Source organism: Pteronotus mesoamericanus, unplaced genomic scaffold (assembly GCF_021234165.1).
Source record: "Pteronotus mesoamericanus isolate MK-2021 breed Mesoamerican mustached bat unplaced genomic scaffold, CSHL_Meso_final contig_182, whole genome shotgun sequence".
NCBI classification, from domain to species: domain Eukaryota; kingdom Metazoa; phylum Chordata; class Mammalia; order Chiroptera; family Mormoopidae; genus Pteronotus; species Pteronotus mesoamericanus.
The window spans coordinates 6,347,277-6,363,359 of record NW_026555078.1 but is presented as its reverse complement, the minus strand read 5'-3'; the positions used below and the strand labels follow the sequence as shown (position 1 = coordinate 6,363,359).

The window sequence follows — 16,083 nt, the reverse complement described above, 5'->3', positions numbered from 1 at the left end:
ATGTTGTTGCTTTTATGTCTGAACAATATTTAATTGTATCCATCAAAAACTCCAAAAAGATTTTTGATGAATAATGCTCCTATGAACATCCATGTACAGGTTTTATGTGGACACATGTTTTTATTTCTCTCGGGTGTATACCTACAAGTAGAATAGCTGGGTCATCGGGTAACACTATGTTTAACCTTTCAAGGAGCTGCCAGGCTGTTCCTTCATTTTTTTTAATAGAAAAAGACCAATTTCTAAGTAGGCTTATTAAGGTTCTGTTCGTTGCACTTCCTTGTTACCTTGATGTTTTAAGAATGTAGAACTGTAAGAACCACACTAAACTTTATGTTTTCGGAGGGTTAAGCTTATTGTCTTCTTGATATAAATCCTCAGTGCCTAGCACATAGTACTTGTTTAACAAATATTTGTGGGATAACTGAATGGCAGGAACCATATTTTGGCTTTCCTACTGTATCCTTGTTGCTTCACCTCAGTGTTGAATACTTCTTATTGATTCCATTCATTCTGCTGCTATTTACCAAATATATTCTTCTGGTCATTATAAATAGGTTTTCAACTGTAAGATGCCTGACGGGAAGACACTTGAAAATTGCCCTGAATGCAGATGTTTCATTGTGCGGGACCATTGGACTTGCAGGTATCCTTGTCCAGTGCTGTCCAATCCTACGTCCCAATGCTGGTCACATCCCTCATCATCGCGATGACCCAAGAGTGCCCCACACCTTTCCGAAGCGTCCCATCAGGATTGACACCATCCCTGGGACACCAGCTCCATCCCTCCTTTCTCTAAGGCAGAACGATTTTCCATGACTGGCTCAGTTCCTGTGCCCCTTTGGTGAGGGAAATACAAGAAACTGGTAAGATTTAGATAAAACATAGGAGAGCAGGGAAGTTAAGTGTAGTTATACAGTGAATAGCTAAGAGAAGGCGAGGAGTGAGGTAGAAAGACTGGGGCACACGGCACTTGGAGAGGCTGAGGTCGCAAGAGGAGGAGTTGCAGATGTGGCTGTCGACTGGGCAGAGAATACTGAGAGAGTCAGCCATCGGCAGAAAAAAGCACGAACATTTCACTCTGTGTTAAGAAGGCACCTACCTCTTAACTCATGTCCTTCAGAATTTAAATCTTCTTAAGTTTTGATAATTAGGCTATGTTTCTTGGCATGTGACTTGGCATGAGACGTCGCTTCCACCATTCATGGGCATTGTCTTGCCCCTATCCCATGTCATTTCATATGTCATGTTAGACACCAGACTTGTTAGTGAAGGTCAACAGTGTCAAGACTTTCTATTACAGTATTTTACTGATGGTGTATTTTGTACGTTGTGTGTTTATTAGTAAAATATTTGTACTGAACTAAATGTAACAGCTACAATGCCTAAATTAATCTAGAACATGAAAAAAAAAAATCCATCCCTCCAGTTCAGCAAAATGCAGCATTTTGTGCACCCATTGTGGAAGTTTCCAGAGGCCAAAGGGATAAATGCTATCTTTCCGATGTCGTGGTGGATGTGATAAATGACGAATGTTAACCAACGAGATGCAAGATGAGGACTTTTAAGACATTTAGCATCATCGCAAGTCACAAGTCATCAGAAAGGAAAAAAGAAAAACAGATTTATGTAACTCATTAGACAAAGAAATACTCTCAGGTGAGCGGGTTAATTCTAGAAACCAAATAATAACTTAAATGTTGATGCAAAAGTATATGCAACCTCGCAGTTCTGAATGCCATTCTAGTTCGTGGAGCAACAAATAAGGAAAGTTCTTTCCAGTTATGGTTTTTGCATGTTTAAAATACTTTATATTTTCACAATTTTATTAGTTCTCTGACAGCCGAGGTTATTGTCTTAAGTCTCTGACGGCAGTTTAATTGCTGCGATTAAAAAAAAAATTTTTCCAGTAAAATATTTACAGGTTTCACATATTGTCAGAGACTATTGCCCCAACCCTCCCGCGGGAACCGCTGGAGCGCGCTCTGTCCGAGCGGCGTTTGGTTCCTATCGGCCCCCGTAGCGGCCCACAGCAGCTTCCGCCTCTGACAGACCGCGGTGCTAATGCACTTCCGGAAGCGGCGGCTCAAGCAGCAGAATCAAGATGGTGAGTGACTAAGGGTTTTGGGTGGTGGTCGCGGTGTGATGGGGTTCGAGCGGCCCGAAACGAGGGAACGAGGTGGCTGCCCGAGGCACTTGGCCCACCCGCTTTCCCGCCAGCCGGGTCTCCTCGGGGGACGGAGGCCCCGGGAGACGGTGTTCAGATCTGCCGCGGGTCGTGGCCGACCGGAGGGCCTTGCTCGGGGGGCCTGGGACCAGGGCTCGACGCAAAGGCTGCCCTAGGCGGGTCAGTGTGGTTGCGGGACCGGGCGAGTCGCCGGGCTTTGCGTCTCCGCCGACCGGGGCTCTGCCGATCCGCACGGGTCGTTTCAGTGGGAGCCGCCTGAGTAAGCGGGACGAACTGTTTTCTTTTTGAGCCTCTAGGTAGAGGGAGGGATGTGCAACTAGGGGGAGGGATTCGTTCGAGCTGGGCAGGGGAAAGCGGGGCATTTGAGCGAGGCCTTGGAGACGGACGCTTTTAGGACCGGTGGGATTCGGAGGGAAAGGTCGCGGGGTGCGTTAATAATGGTAAAAACAGCTGGCGTTTGTTCTTTGGTTCACTGAGCGAGTATTTATTGAGCACCTGCACTTCGGGGCGTGGGGGCAGGCTCTGGTGTAGACATTGAGGATGCAGGGGTTGAGCACGATGGACGGTCTCTGTTTCGTGGAGCTTGCATTCCAGGTAAGGCAGCCAGAAACAGAGGAGACGTGGAATGCAATGTCGGAGTGAGCGAGAGATGGAGTGGCCGTGGGTGGGTGGCTGTTTTACAGGGGAGCGTGGGATGGGGAGGGTGGCTGTTTTCCATGGGGTATCAGCGAGAGTCGCTCGGTGGAGGTGCAGTTTGAGCGCAGAGCTGGATTGAGCGAGGCGGCAGCCGGCGCTCGTTATCTGAAGGAGAAGAGACTGCTTAGCCTGTATGGTAACCGGCAGGGGCAGCCCACAGCCGCGTGGGTCTTTACAGGGATTTTGGGTGATACCGTGCACATGCCGTGTACTTTTCCAGCATTTGCTCATTATTCCTCCTAGCAGTCCCTTGAGGTGATTAGTATCCTCACTTTACAAAGGAGGAACCTGAGACACCGTAGGCGGCTGTGCTAGAACACAAGCCCTGCCGGTCTTGCCTAGAGTCTTTGCTGTGGTGGACTCGGATGGCCATGCCGTAGAGAGACACACAGGTATTGGTGGCGATTCCCGGCTACATCTGTGACACGCTTTGTGACATTACGGGTTGCTTCTCTGGGCCTTCGTTTTCTTATGTGTAAATTAGAGGTAACCATAGTACCAACCTCATAGTGTCTGTGAGAATTAAGTGAGATGATACCCCGAGAATGTTTAGCTCGTTGGTCAGCCTGTAGTGTGGACTCAGTAATGGGTACTGAGATGGAGAGACATCATGTAAAGTGCCGCAGACATAAAGAAGTTGGGGACCTGTTCAGGAAAGCGACCTCGGGTGCCGCAGGGCCTGCAGGATCGGGGGAAAGGGAGACGAGCCTGTGAAGTTGATCTGGAAAGTGGGTGAGCCTGCAGCCCGTTTGGCCAGGACAGGAGCCGCAGCTAACGTGACTGGGCGTTACACCGCCAACGCTAGGGAGCAGCTGAAGGTTTTTAAGGCGAATTAAAGGATCAGCTGTTTTAGAAGGTGATGGCTGGGTTGGTGTGGGGGGAAACTGGACCTGAGGATCTCAGTTGGGAGGCTGAGTCCAAACAAGGTCAGACGGCCTGGACAGAAACAGAGATAGGGAGGGGGAGAGAGTGAGTGTGCGCACGCAGGTGTGCACTGCCGGAGCAAAATGGACCTGCTTGAGCATCCAGATCTGTAACCAGGCCGACGAAATCCTGATCCCAACATTCCTCACTCACCAAGAGTGCTCTATTGGTGAGCAGTTGCTATGAGTCGTGTAAATACTAAGTGGCTTCTGTGTGTTACTTCATTTGCAGCAACAGGGAGGAGCTAGTGTCATCCCCGCTTTCCAGTAAAGGACACCAAGGCTCAGTAAGTGACCCGACTTACCCGAGGTCACCTAGCCTGGTAGCGGTGGGATCGGAATTCCAACCTGGATGCAGCTAAGGCCATAGCTAGAAAGTGGGAATAATGAACCCGACCCTGAAGGACTGTGTGGAATTAGTGATAGTGAAGGAGAGTGTCAGGTGCAGACCTGCGCACGTAGCACCCACAGACATGAGCTGCCCCGGCCAACAGCAAGTGTCCTCAGGACTTACAGGTGGTTGTTAGAGACCTGTATTTTGGACAGTCTGTTGCACTACAGCTGTTTCCTGGAATTTCTCAGAGCCCTTAGTTACCTTCAGAATAAAGCACAAGTTTTCAGAAGCCTGCATGTGGAGATATGCCTGTGACTTTGACTGCTTTAGGCGACCACGAGAGGGTCGTTTTGTCTTGACAGAGGTGCCTGGGTAGAGGTGATGTGAGGGTCTGAGAAGGCCCCCAATCATGTAAGTTCACTATTATTTAAAATGCCATCATTTCTGAGACATTGCTCAGTGTTAAGCATTGTCCTGTAACCAAAGGGTCTTTTAAAATCAGAAATCCCACTGCAGCTTATTATTAATACACTTAAGTTCTTGATACCTTAAGGTGATTCAGCTTTTCGGGTGGGGGGAGGGGGGACACCTGCCCAAGAGCCCCAGGCTTTCGGGTTGGGTGTGTGACCTGCTATTAAAAGGAAAGTCTCCTGGATCTTAGTGTTATCTTAGTAAGGAGTAAATGATTGCTAAGTCATTGTTGAAAAGGGAAAATGATTTAGCTTCCACGGCCTAATTTCACAAAACACACTCTCGGTGGCCGCAGTCAGGTAGTTTTATACGAAAGAACACAAGACTGTACCTTCCCCTCAAGGAGTAGGGAGGGTTCAGAATCTGGGCCCCATTATGATACATTAATTATTTCTCTCTTGATGGACTTGTCCTTGGTTTAAGATGCAATCAACTGCAAGGTGTACCATTGTGCCCTAACAGCTTTTCAGGGGGAAAAATTGTACCAGGCTAATTGTGGTCATTGATTACAAGTATGTCTTGAGTTCCGAAACATTAAAATGGGAGAAGACAAGGTGGTGTCTTAGAATCTCAGGAAAATAAGATGTTCTTTTGAAGTGATCATATTCTGAACTTACACTTCTTCCCACCCTCCCCCACCCCAAGGGTCAAAGTCAGAGCGGTGGTCATGGTCCCGGAGGTGGCAAGAAGGATGATAAGGTAAATAAAAAGCCAGGTGTATTTGTGGTGTGAGTAAAATGTGGGAAATGTCATAAATCTCAGTTGAGTTCCCGGCGGGGCTCATGAATCTTAAATAAATGCAAAATAAATGATCCTGTAGTTACTTAACCAGCCTGGACTACAAATAAATGATCCTGTGGTTATTTAACCAGCCTGGCCTACAAATATAGACAGTACCTTTTACATGGTTATTGATTATTCATCTGTCAAATAGGTATTTATGAATTAATGATTTTAAATGTATAAAAGTAATTTACACGTTACAGAAGTGTTAAAATAAATTGCTTGTAATTTTTAGTGTTTAATATCCTGAGATGTGAAGAATTGTCTCAAATTACATCAACTCAAACTTTTGGCATATAACTGAATTCTAACCTATTTCTTATTGAAAACTCTATTGTATATTATAAAAAGAAAAATCAATGACATTCATATTAAAATTGCAGGAATGTAAAACCTAGTTTTATTTTTTAAAGACAGCTTTTAATAGCATCCTAAAAGATAAAGAAAATTATATCATCTGGAAATAGACAGTAGTCCTACACAAATAAGCCTGTGTTTTAATATGATTTGTGTGATTGTTTTCCCTTTGCTGTTCTGAAAACTCAAGGACAAGAAAAAGAAATATGAACCTCCCGTACCCACTAGAGTGGGGAAAAAGAAGAAGAAAACAAAGGGACCAGATGCTGCCAGCAAACTGCCACTGGGTAACGACATGGTTCTTCCTTGCTGTCCCTTTGCTCCCTAGGGGAATCAGCTGTGCTTCTATAGCGTAGAGGTCCGAATCTAGGCGGGAAGTTGGGGTGTGGTTGAAGCTCTAGCTCCGTGACTGTGTTCTGTCTAACTCTTGGTGTAGCATTACTCTCAGTAGGAATAAAAACTGTATTTTGATTTTAACAGTCTCACTCTAAGAAACTAACCAGTTTCTCTAACGCTTTTAGCTTTTAAGTTTCTCTTAAAAGTATAGTTTTAGATTAGAAACCCTAGGCTGACCTTGAGTAACTTAGAAATGTATTTATTTCACATGATGTGGTATTGGAATTCACATGATATGGTTCCTGAACGTAAAAATTTTCATTGGCGTCCTATGGAACATAGAATAAAACTCAAACCGGGTGACCCTGCCCAGCCCGCATGTTCACCCTCAGCCCCCCACACCCCTTGCTAGTCCTGCACGCAGCCTTGTGCTCTTTGACTCTCCTGCCTGTTGGGGCCTTGCCCTCTGCTTCAAAATGTTCTCCTCCAGTCCTTCCCATGGCTGCCTGCTCCTCACCCCTTCAGGCTTCAGCTCAAATACTTCCCCTCCCACTATCTAAACAAGTCCCTTCCAGCTTAGATGAAATCATTTTTAAAAACCACTTGATTAAAAAAGGAGTCAGACTGTAAAAAAACATGCCATCAACCTACTGTAATGAATCAGTATGGTATTAATAAAGAATAGTACATCAGGTCACAGAAAGTCCAAAAACAGGTTACACAGATCATTAATATATGGAAAAGCTGACATTCCAGTTCTGTGGGAAGAGGAAGGGTTAGTTTAAAAAATGGCTGGCATCCTTTGCTATTGAAAGAAAGTGAAAATAGACTGCTTGCTTTTTGCCAGATGGATTATAGATATACATATGAAAATACTGAAAATTCAGGAATAAATTTATGAACCTTGGGGGAGGTGAGAGCTTTTGAAGAAGCCCAACACAAAAGAAAAGATTGACAGGGTTAGCTGTGTAAATGTTAACGTTCATGTAGAGCCTAAGAAGTCAAGCCATGAGAAACAGCCCAGGAGTGGAAGAAAGTGTTTGCCACGTGTTCATATCCCTAACCTTTCATAGTCCTACACATGGAGTGTGTTACAGCTCGTGTGCAACAAGGTATACTTGCTGAACCGCATGTGTACACATTTTTATTAGCACTATGGGAAATAATAAGCCAAAGCATCTACCTTTTGGGTCCATGACTCTTACACATGTGCACACGCGTGCCAGTCAGTGTTTCATTACACGTTAGCTCTTTGGTCACAGATCTCACTCCCATTTTTACGGGCTGGCTTACAGCTGCCGAAATCCTGTCCCCTCTGCATTTAGACACCTGCTTAATTAGGGTCACCAAACTGTGAGCTGGTCCGTCAGTCCAACTAAAATAAGCTTATTTTAAGTCCTTTTTTCCCCTTAAGAATAAACTGAATTGCCAACTTCAAGATTCAAGGATAATAAAACTTTATTTTTTTTAATTACAGTGACACCTCACACTCAGTGCCGGTTAAAATTATTGAAGTTAGAGAGAATTAAAGACTACCTTCTCATGGAGGAAGAATTCATTAGAAATCAGGAACAAATGAAGCCTTTAGAAGAAAAGCAAGAGGTAAATTAAGAAATTACTGTAACTTTCATTTTTACAAGTTGAAGTCTACTTAAACCCTAAAGCTGTCAATGAATAAGTGATGCTCAAATAGTTGAACCTTTCAGGCTTTTATGAACTATCATTTAAACTGCCTTTTAAAAGCACCAGCTGCTCTGTAAACCTAGTGAGCTCTCAACATCATCTACTTTTTAAGTCTAATCTGCTTTTCCTTCTTGGCATACTCTTCCATAGGAAGAAAGATCCAAGGTGGATGATCTGAGGGGGACCCCAATGTCGGTAGGAACCTTGGAAGAGATCATTGACGACAATCACGCCATTGTGTCTACATCTGTGGGCTCAGAACACTACGTCAGCATTCTTTCATTTGTGGACAAAGACCTGCTGGAACCAGGCTGCTCGGTCCTGCTCAACCACAAGGTGAGCTGAGTCTTGGGAGAAAGCTTTCTTTCGTTGGAGACCTGTCCACCCGCCCTGTGCAAGTAGATCTTCCCAGATTCTGTGACCAGCATCGCTTTGTTGTAATGCCTTGTTTTGTCCTCACATCCCTGTGTTAAGGCGTGGTCTTCCCTCTTAGGTGCATGCTGTGATCGGGGTGCTGATGGATGACACGGATCCCTTGGTCACAGTGATGAAGGTGGAGAAGGCCCCCCAGGAGACCTATGCTGACATTGGGGGGTTGGACAACCAGATCCAGGAAATTAAGGTACATCTGGGAACTAGCGCTGGCTTTTTAGGCATTAGGTTTCTTACTGCTGCCTCATGGGAGGTACTTGGAGTTGTTCTGCATGTTCTGTTTTCTGTTGATCAGAAACTCAGAGCCTGCCAGCTGTGGTGCTCTGTATTTGTGAATGCTGAGTAGGGTAATAGAAATAGCAGTACATTCTGTGTTACAGTGGAACCTCGGTTCTCAAACTTAACTTGTGCCACAAAACTGTCAGGGAAGCGATTTGTTCGAAAACTCTATCTCCTTTGTCTCCTGAGATGTGTACCTGGTCACACAGGTATCAGCATGACCGGAAGTTTTGTTAAGAAAATCAAGACCTTGTTTTCTGTAAACATCTTGGTCAAGAGCTGAATTGTTCACGAACCAAGTGGTGTGAGAACCGAGGTTTCACTGTAGGTCTTGCAGCAGCTGCAGCTTAACGCTTTTTACATGTAACGTTTAACAGTTCCCGGTGTGACCATATAATGTTCCCATTGTGCTGACTTCGGCAATGTGTGGGGTGGGTGGGTGGCACACGTTTACACAGTGGAGGGACCTGGGACGTATTCACTACTCCTGCCCTGATCCAGGGGAAGTGACCGTTCGGGATGGCCGTGGACCAGTCCTTGGCAGGCTTTTTCGTCCGCAGAGAAGTCAGAGCTGTCACAGATCTGCCCTGGTGGCCTCTCAACAGCTGGGTGATGGCCTAGGTGGTGACAGCCATCAGAAATCCCTGCCAGCCCCTGCCTACGTATAGTTCACTTTGGAAAGGGTGAATTTTAGTTTTCTTAAGTTCCATTTGCGGAGGCGGTGCTAAGAGGTTGCTCCAGGATGATCTCTGCTAGAAAGCTGAGAGGGAAATTGGGTGCTGTTAGGGAGCGGGAGGCGGTGCTTAGAGCTCTGGGAGGGCAGGCGTCCTCTTCAGCATGTCCCTGCTGCTGGCGATGTCAGGCACATTGTGTGAACGTGGCCAAGGTAAAGAGAGTAATTGAAATTTAGCTTATTTTTGTTGAAAGACATGCTCATGATGCCTGTTCATGAAGCTGATGCTTTCAGTAAGAAAGCCTTTCATGTTTACTGGGTGTTTGTTTTCTGTAGGAATCTGTGGAACTTCCTCTTACTCATCCTGAATATTACGAAGAGATGGGTATAAAGCCCCCTAAGGGGGTCATTCTCTATGGTCCACCTGGCACAGGTATGTGTGCTGTGTGACACGTTCCAGGTACTCAGCCCCTCTCTTGAACAGCAGCATGAGCGAGCTGCAATTACTTCACTGTTGAGTGAGGAGGCCAGAAGTGCTTAGTTTAAAACAGGGTGCTCTGAGCAACAGTTTGGAATTTTTGAATAAGCATCTCCTCTGGAAACACTTGTTACATAAAAATGTATTTATCTCTGTAACAGATGGGACTAGGAGGCTGTGACTGGCTACCTCAATTGCTTAGACCATCATCCAGATACGCCAGCGTTGTGGGTTCAATTCCAGGTCAGGGCATACAAAAGGAACAACCAATGAATACTTAAATAAGTGGAACACAAAGCAATGTGCTCAGAAAAAAAACAGATGCACTGTGAAACTGAACTTAGACTTAAAATTGTAGACTGCACAGAGTTAGTGTGGTAAAAACAATAGTAGGGGCTGCAGCAAACACAAGTAGGCACTCCTCCCCAAAATCCCTACCTGCTCGGTGTGGTGCCTTTACAATTCGCAAGACCTCCTATACTCAAACATATTAGATGAATATGTTATAAAACATAATACCTTGAAATATGTATGAGTAACATGATTGTTAAAAATAGTTTATAAGAAAAATAAATACAACCTTGGCTATACATGGGAATCACCTTGGGAGCTTTAAAAAACACTGATGTCTGGCCCATCCCTGAAGAGTCACCTGGAGTATGGTCACGCATCAGAGCCGTAGTGCATGCAGGACCCCAATTTAAAGATACCCTGGGCTGTTCAGACAAGGTCCACCTTCCTGGTCTGTTGGTACTAAATGTAATATTGGGTGAACAGACGCATGAAGGTAAAAATACATACATATATATATGTATATTTGGTTCACTATACCATAAATTCACCTAGGCTGCGCTGTCCAGGACTTAGCCGTTCATTTATAATTGTAAATTATAAAGGAGCAGAGGTCATCTGATTGACTTAAAACCATGTGCGGTAGAGGGTCTGTGCTGGGGACTGCCCAGGCCGGAGGGGCTGGGAGGAGAGGATGGGAGGACCTGCGTGGTGGCACGCCTTTCCCTCCTAGGACCCGCCCTTTTTTAATGTCCATTTAAGGGGTTAATGACAGAGTTTGTAAGTTAAAGTACCACATGACTTTTTTTCCCCCTTTGTCCTTTTCCACCGAAAACAGGTAAAACCTTATTAGCCAAAGCAGTAGCAAACCAAACCTCGGCCACTTTCTTGAGAGTGGTTGGCTCCGAACTTATTCAGAAGTACCTGGGAGACGGGCCCAAACTCGTCCGGGAGTTGTTTCGAGTTGCTGAGGAACATGCACCATCCATCGTGTTTATTGATGAAATTGATGCCATTGGGACTAAAAGGTAGACTGTCTTTTACCTGTTTTGTATCCTTTAGAGGTAAAAACTACATAGCTCCTCTCTGATAGCGAACGATCGCTGGGCACACCCTATGTGGCCTGCACGTCGTGTTGCCAGTCCCTGCTGGACGTGGCTCTCCGTGGATGCTGTGGGCTCTGCTCTCCCAAGTACTGGGCAGCTGTGAATCTGGAGGTCAGTCAGTCAGTAACCAGCTTGAGCATCTGCTCGGAGCCAGGCACCATCTAGACTCTGGGGACATAGCCATGGACACACGTCTTTGCCCTCAAGGAGCTCACAGTCAGGTTGGGGGACACCAAACTTGAGGCAGAATAAATGATACAGCTTTCACAAAGAGAAGAATGCGACGTGTATCGTGGCTGTTGAGGAGGGTAGGACATACGGGTTGAGACAAGAATGCTGAGGTATTTTATTGTAATCCCTTTTAGCAGGAGATCAGTCGGATCTTCATCCCTTCTTTTCTTTTCCAAAGATATGACTCGAATTCTGGTGGTGAGAGAGAAATTCAACGAACCATGTTGGAACTGTTGAACCAGTTGGACGGATTTGATTCAAGAGGGGATGTGAAAGTTATCATGGCCACAAACCGAATAGAAACTCTGGATCCGGCACTTATCAGACCAGGTCAGATTTGCTTTTGTGTCATCATGGAGAATCATTGTGTTTATATGTATTTGTGTTCAGGTGTATTTTGGGGGATCATAAAAAGATACATATAAAAGGCAAATACTGCATTGAGACTTAGAATAACTTAAAACTATGTCCCCTTGGGGTTATAGGTAATATGCAATATAGTCTGTGCAGCTTGGTGCTTTGAACTCCAATTTTCTGTGATGTTTTCTTTTCCAAACACTCCCTGTTAAGCCTCAAGAATTTCCTTTTTCTGAAGAAATAATTCATATGATAGGTTAAGTTCATTTTTTACATTCATTTAGCACTAAAAGAAGCAGTTAACTTTACTCTCATCCTTTTGCACTAAATGTGCCATTCAGGAACCATTCCTTACACTTGTTTCTGACGGCAGCAGAGAGGGTTTCTTTTAAACAGATGAATTCAAACATGGAAACTTACAGACTGCAAAGATGAATGTTCACTTTTTAAGATTTGGACCTCCTTCCCAAAGGACACAAACCGTGTGCGTGGGGCGATGGCTTGGGCCCTCCCTTAGTGGGCAGGCCCGGGGCTGCCACTGACACCTTTGCACCTGCAGGCCGCATCGACCGGAAGATCGAGTTCCCCCTGCCCGACGAAAAGACCAAGAAGCGCATTTTTCAGATCCACACGAGCAGAATGACGCTGGCTGATGACGTGACACTGGACGACTTGATCATGGCTAAAGATGACCTCTCCGGTGCTGACATCAAGGTGAGACCCTGGGCCAGCTCTAGCTCTTGGTTTTACCACACCTGTGTACAGGCTGCGGTGTTTCTTCCCAGGTGACCAGAATGTAGAACAAGGCCTGGCAGCGCTGAGGCTGGGTACGCCCTGCTTTTTATGGGAGGACCTGGGTTTCCGCTGGGTGTGCATACTGTGCCATGGTTAGGAGGGGATGGCATGGCAGGCCTGGGGCCTTCTCCTGCGGCTGCCTGCGCTGAACTGCGTATCCTTGGTGTCTGTAGAACTAGATTAGTGTCTCTGCTTTTTGAAACAAAAATTTAATTTTGCACCAACTTCTTTTACTTTGAAAATTTTTAAGCCTTCAGAAAAGTTGCGACAATAGTAAACACCCCTATATCCATCACACCCATCAGCTCAGTTTACCAGATAATTGCATTTCCCCCGTTTGCTTTTACCTTTCTATGTGTGTACTTTCTTTTCTGGTGAACCATTTGAAAGAGCCTATGGCCATAACCAAATAGAAACTCAGTGCCAGGGTTGGTTTTTTATCACATAATATAGCATGGATTCTTGTTTTGTTTTACTTTTTGACAAGTAATTATTGAAAAGATATATTAAAATGAATACTGTACTGAAACTTGAATACATATTCTCTTATAACTGTAGTTAAGTGAAATGGACATAACACTTCATTGCCTCTGAATTTCTGGGTTTAATTTCACCTGTTGCTTAGAAACATCATTCCCTTTAAGGAAAGTGGAGCTGCTGGGCCACACAGCTCGTTGGCACCTGGCCAGTCTTCTTCCTTAATTACTCCTATCTAAGCCACCTCGGAGCCTTTGAGAAAATTACAGTGCTTAACACATTTTTAAAAATCTAGAGTGTTTTATACCGTATTTTAAATAACTCTCTCTGAATTGTTTGTTAGAGTAAAAATAGAGTATTTCACTTTCTGAACTGCTGTTCTTTCTTACAGGCAATCTGTACAGAAGCTGGTCTGATGGCCTTGAGAGAACGTAGAATGAAAGTAACAAATGAAGACTTCAAAAAATCTAAAGAAAACGTTCTCTATAAAAAACAAGAAGGCACCCCTGAGGGGCTCTATCTCTAGCAAACCAGTGACCTGCGGGAAAGTGGGTGGGAGAGCCCAACTCTGTGGAGGGGGGAGGTGGGGAAGTTGCTGAGGAGCCCATTCCAGTCACTCTCCATCAGCCACACCTCCTGTGCCGTGTATCCCTGGGCGTCCTGTGGAGGCTGCCCATGGGCAGTGCTCCGTTCCCAATAAAGCGTGCCCTTTCTCAGCCTGCTCCGGGGCTTCCACACCGCCGCTCGCAGCACCTGTCGGGGGGCTGGGTGTCAGGGAAGCTTCTGGGCAACCAACCACAAGAGGGCAGCCCTCAACACCTGTTGCACCCAGAGCTGGTAGCACCACACACCAGCCATCTGATAGTATTTTAGCAACAAAGGCTGTGTCCACGTGCCTGTGGCTTTGGAAAGAGATGGAGCTTCCCTTTCTGAAGGTGTGTGGGGCTCTGGGTTCTGGGTGCAGGAAAGAAGTACTGGTGCTGAGAGACTGGGGTTCCCTAGAAGAAATCTCAAAGGGTGAAGAGAGAACAAGCTTATACCAGCCTCGTCTGCCTTTTGGGATCAGAAACCTCATCATCCTCATTTCAAGAGTCTCTAAAAATGCCAGAGCTGCTCCTTTTCTTTCATTCTTGCACTTTTCTCTACTTTCTGACCTGTTCAGTCTTAAAGCCATTAAGTGCAGCAGCAAGTGTCCGCGGGGGTGGGGGTGCCCAGCCTCCTGTGGGCTCTTGAGGCTCTGCCCTGGGCAGGATCCAGCAAGGCCATGTCTTCCCAACCTAAGCCATGTTTCCAGCCACAATCCTCCATAACACTGGAGTTTCTGGGTGAGCTGCCAAAGAAATTTTTCTTAAAAGTTTAGAGATCATTTTTTTAAAGCTGGGGAGCTGGACCCTCAAAAACTCAAGGAGTGGTCAGGCAGTGCTGACGCACAGGGTAGGAAAGTACCTGGGGCGGGGGTGGGTCTGACAGGACGCTGCTGGCTGGCTCCCCGAAGCAGGGCCCCGCGTGTCTCCAGGCCTCCTTCCCACGCTGACAGCACAGAAGGGCCTGCGTTTCTGCCATGCTCCCAGGTGGTGGTGCTGGTCACAGGTGGACGCATCACCGAGGAAGACTTAGGGAGTAACAAGAAGCAATACACTTGGTACAGGCAGAGCATGGAGTTCTAAATTACTCCCTGCTGCTCTGTCCAAAAGGGCAAAATCTGCTTTTACTAACCAGCTCCACAGGAAGAGGTCCTGGTGGTAAGTAACCAGGCCTTTCTTGACTGCAAAACCCGTAAGACTTGGCAAGGGCCGCCATGGAGGCCAACTGAGCAGTGCCCTCACCATGGCAGGGCTGGCACTGGAAGGGCGGAGCAAACTCACCTACCAACCACAGTGGGTTTAGTCACGTGACCCGATTCTTCCCTACACGCACATGTATACAGATTCACATATATTAGAACAAGAGCTTTTGCGTCATTAACACATCTAAAAATGTGCACGAGGCATGAGACTGATGAGCCAGACACAAATTATCTAGAAAAAACTTTAAAAAGAGACCCGCTGTCGCACACGCACAGCACCGCCGCCTCTGGCGGCCCCGCCCCCGGGGGCTAGTCCTCCAGCAGAAGCTCCAGCTCCTCCGCCGGCAGGCGCACGCGCAGCTCCTTCTCGGTCATCAGGTCCAGGATCTCCTGCATCTCATCGGGGAAGTGCTCCACGGCGTCCATGTACAACACCTGGGGCCGGGAGAGCCACCGCCCCAGTCGGTCAGCCACGCGGTGTCCCAGCAAGCCCGCCCCTGCCGCCCCTCCGCTGTCCCCGCTTGCTCGGCAGCTGCTGGGCACTGCACTCCAAGGCCCGGTGAGAGGGAGTCAACCCAGAGTGGGACCCGGGGCGGTTGGCCGACACCGCAGTCACCAGCAGCTCCCTCTCTGAAGACCTGACCTGGGCTCTGCAAGGCCCGCGGGACACAGACCCCAGCACAGGCGCTTCCGGGCTGAACTCGGCGCTCGCTGGGAAACAGCCGCCCAAGCCACACTCCCCTAAGTGCCAGCTCCGCCCGGAGGCCAGACACGGCCGCGGGCTCAGGCTCCACAGGGCTCTGGGCCACCAAGAGGCCTGGGATGCGCCCCCGCAGAGGCACAGGCACAGGCCAGGCGCCCCTGGGTCCTTGGAATCTAAGGATGCCATGACCTGCACAACTCACCTTTGCCCAAGGACAATTCTGAAGCGCCTTGTAGAACACACCTTTGCTTCTTTCTTTATTTCCTAAGGAAACCTGAGATGGGGGAAGAAAGAGAAAAGTGATTAATTGAAACAGGCAGGCCAAGGCCATCGAGGCCACTGCTGTCCTGCCCCACACTGGCTCCTCAGGCGCAGATGGCCGGCGGGGCCATTCTCACAGCATGGGGGGGGGGTGCCACATACCATGTGACAGTCCCCCGGCCACTGCTGTGTGGGCTGGTTCCCTCCCCTTGAAGGACCAGAGTGCTGACCTTGAACACTTCTGCCTTGCCCTCCTCTCCTCCATCCCTGTGGGCGTTCGCACCTGCCATTACCAATGGTGCCTGGAGCAAGGCCGCGCGCGTCTGTCCGACAAAGCTGATGATGACTTCATATAAAGAAAGTTTTTGCTTGAACACTTGCCATTTTCTCAAAATGTCTCAGAGAAAAGGGAGAACCTGGATGGCTGAATTCGTAAAATTGAA

The 16,083-nt window shown here is 47.0% G+C and overlaps 2 protein-coding genes across 2 annotated transcripts in view; one reads left to right on the top strand and one right to left on the bottom strand.

Moving 5' to 3' along the window:
- The first annotated feature begins 2,050 nt into the window (after positions 1-2,050).
- On the top strand, positions 2,051-13,606 carry PSMC1 (proteasome 26S subunit, ATPase 1). Its single transcript, XM_054567158.1, has 11 exons — positions 2,051-2,107; positions 5,258-5,311; positions 5,943-6,039; positions 7,566-7,690; positions 7,922-8,107; positions 8,265-8,393; positions 9,492-9,588; positions 10,763-10,952; positions 11,440-11,591; positions 12,178-12,332; positions 13,282-13,606. The coding sequence occupies exons 1-11, from the start codon at positions 2,105-2,107 to the stop codon at positions 13,414-13,416; spliced, it is 1,323 nt and encodes a 440-aa protein (XP_054423133.1). The 5' UTR covers positions 2,051-2,104; the 3' UTR covers positions 13,417-13,606.
- A 1,379-nt stretch (positions 13,607-14,985) lies between these two features.
- Positions 14,986-16,083, bottom strand: part of NRDE2 (NRDE-2, necessary for RNA interference, domain containing) — a 37,515-nt gene continuing 36,417 nt past the window's right edge. Inside the window, exons 13-14 of the mRNA XM_054567157.1 lie at positions 15,582-15,653; positions 14,986-15,111 (exon numbers count right to left, since the gene is read on the bottom strand). Coding sequence (XP_054423132.1) covers positions 14,986-15,111; positions 15,582-15,653 — 198 coding nt within the window. The remainder of the gene's footprint in view (positions 15,112-15,581; positions 15,654-16,083) is intronic.

What these genes read in the sequence shown, in the direction of transcription:
- PSMC1 (XM_054567158.1), top strand. An exon ending in CTATGGTCCACCTGGCACAG is followed by an intron (nt 9,589 to 10,762) that starts GTATGTGTGCTG and finishes CACCGAAAACAG; the next exon opens with GTAAAACCTTATTAGCCAAA. An exon ending in TCCGGCACTTATCAGACCAG is followed by an intron (nt 11,592 to 12,177) that starts GTCAGATTTGCT and finishes TTGCACCTGCAG; the next exon opens with GCCGCATCGACCGGAAGATC.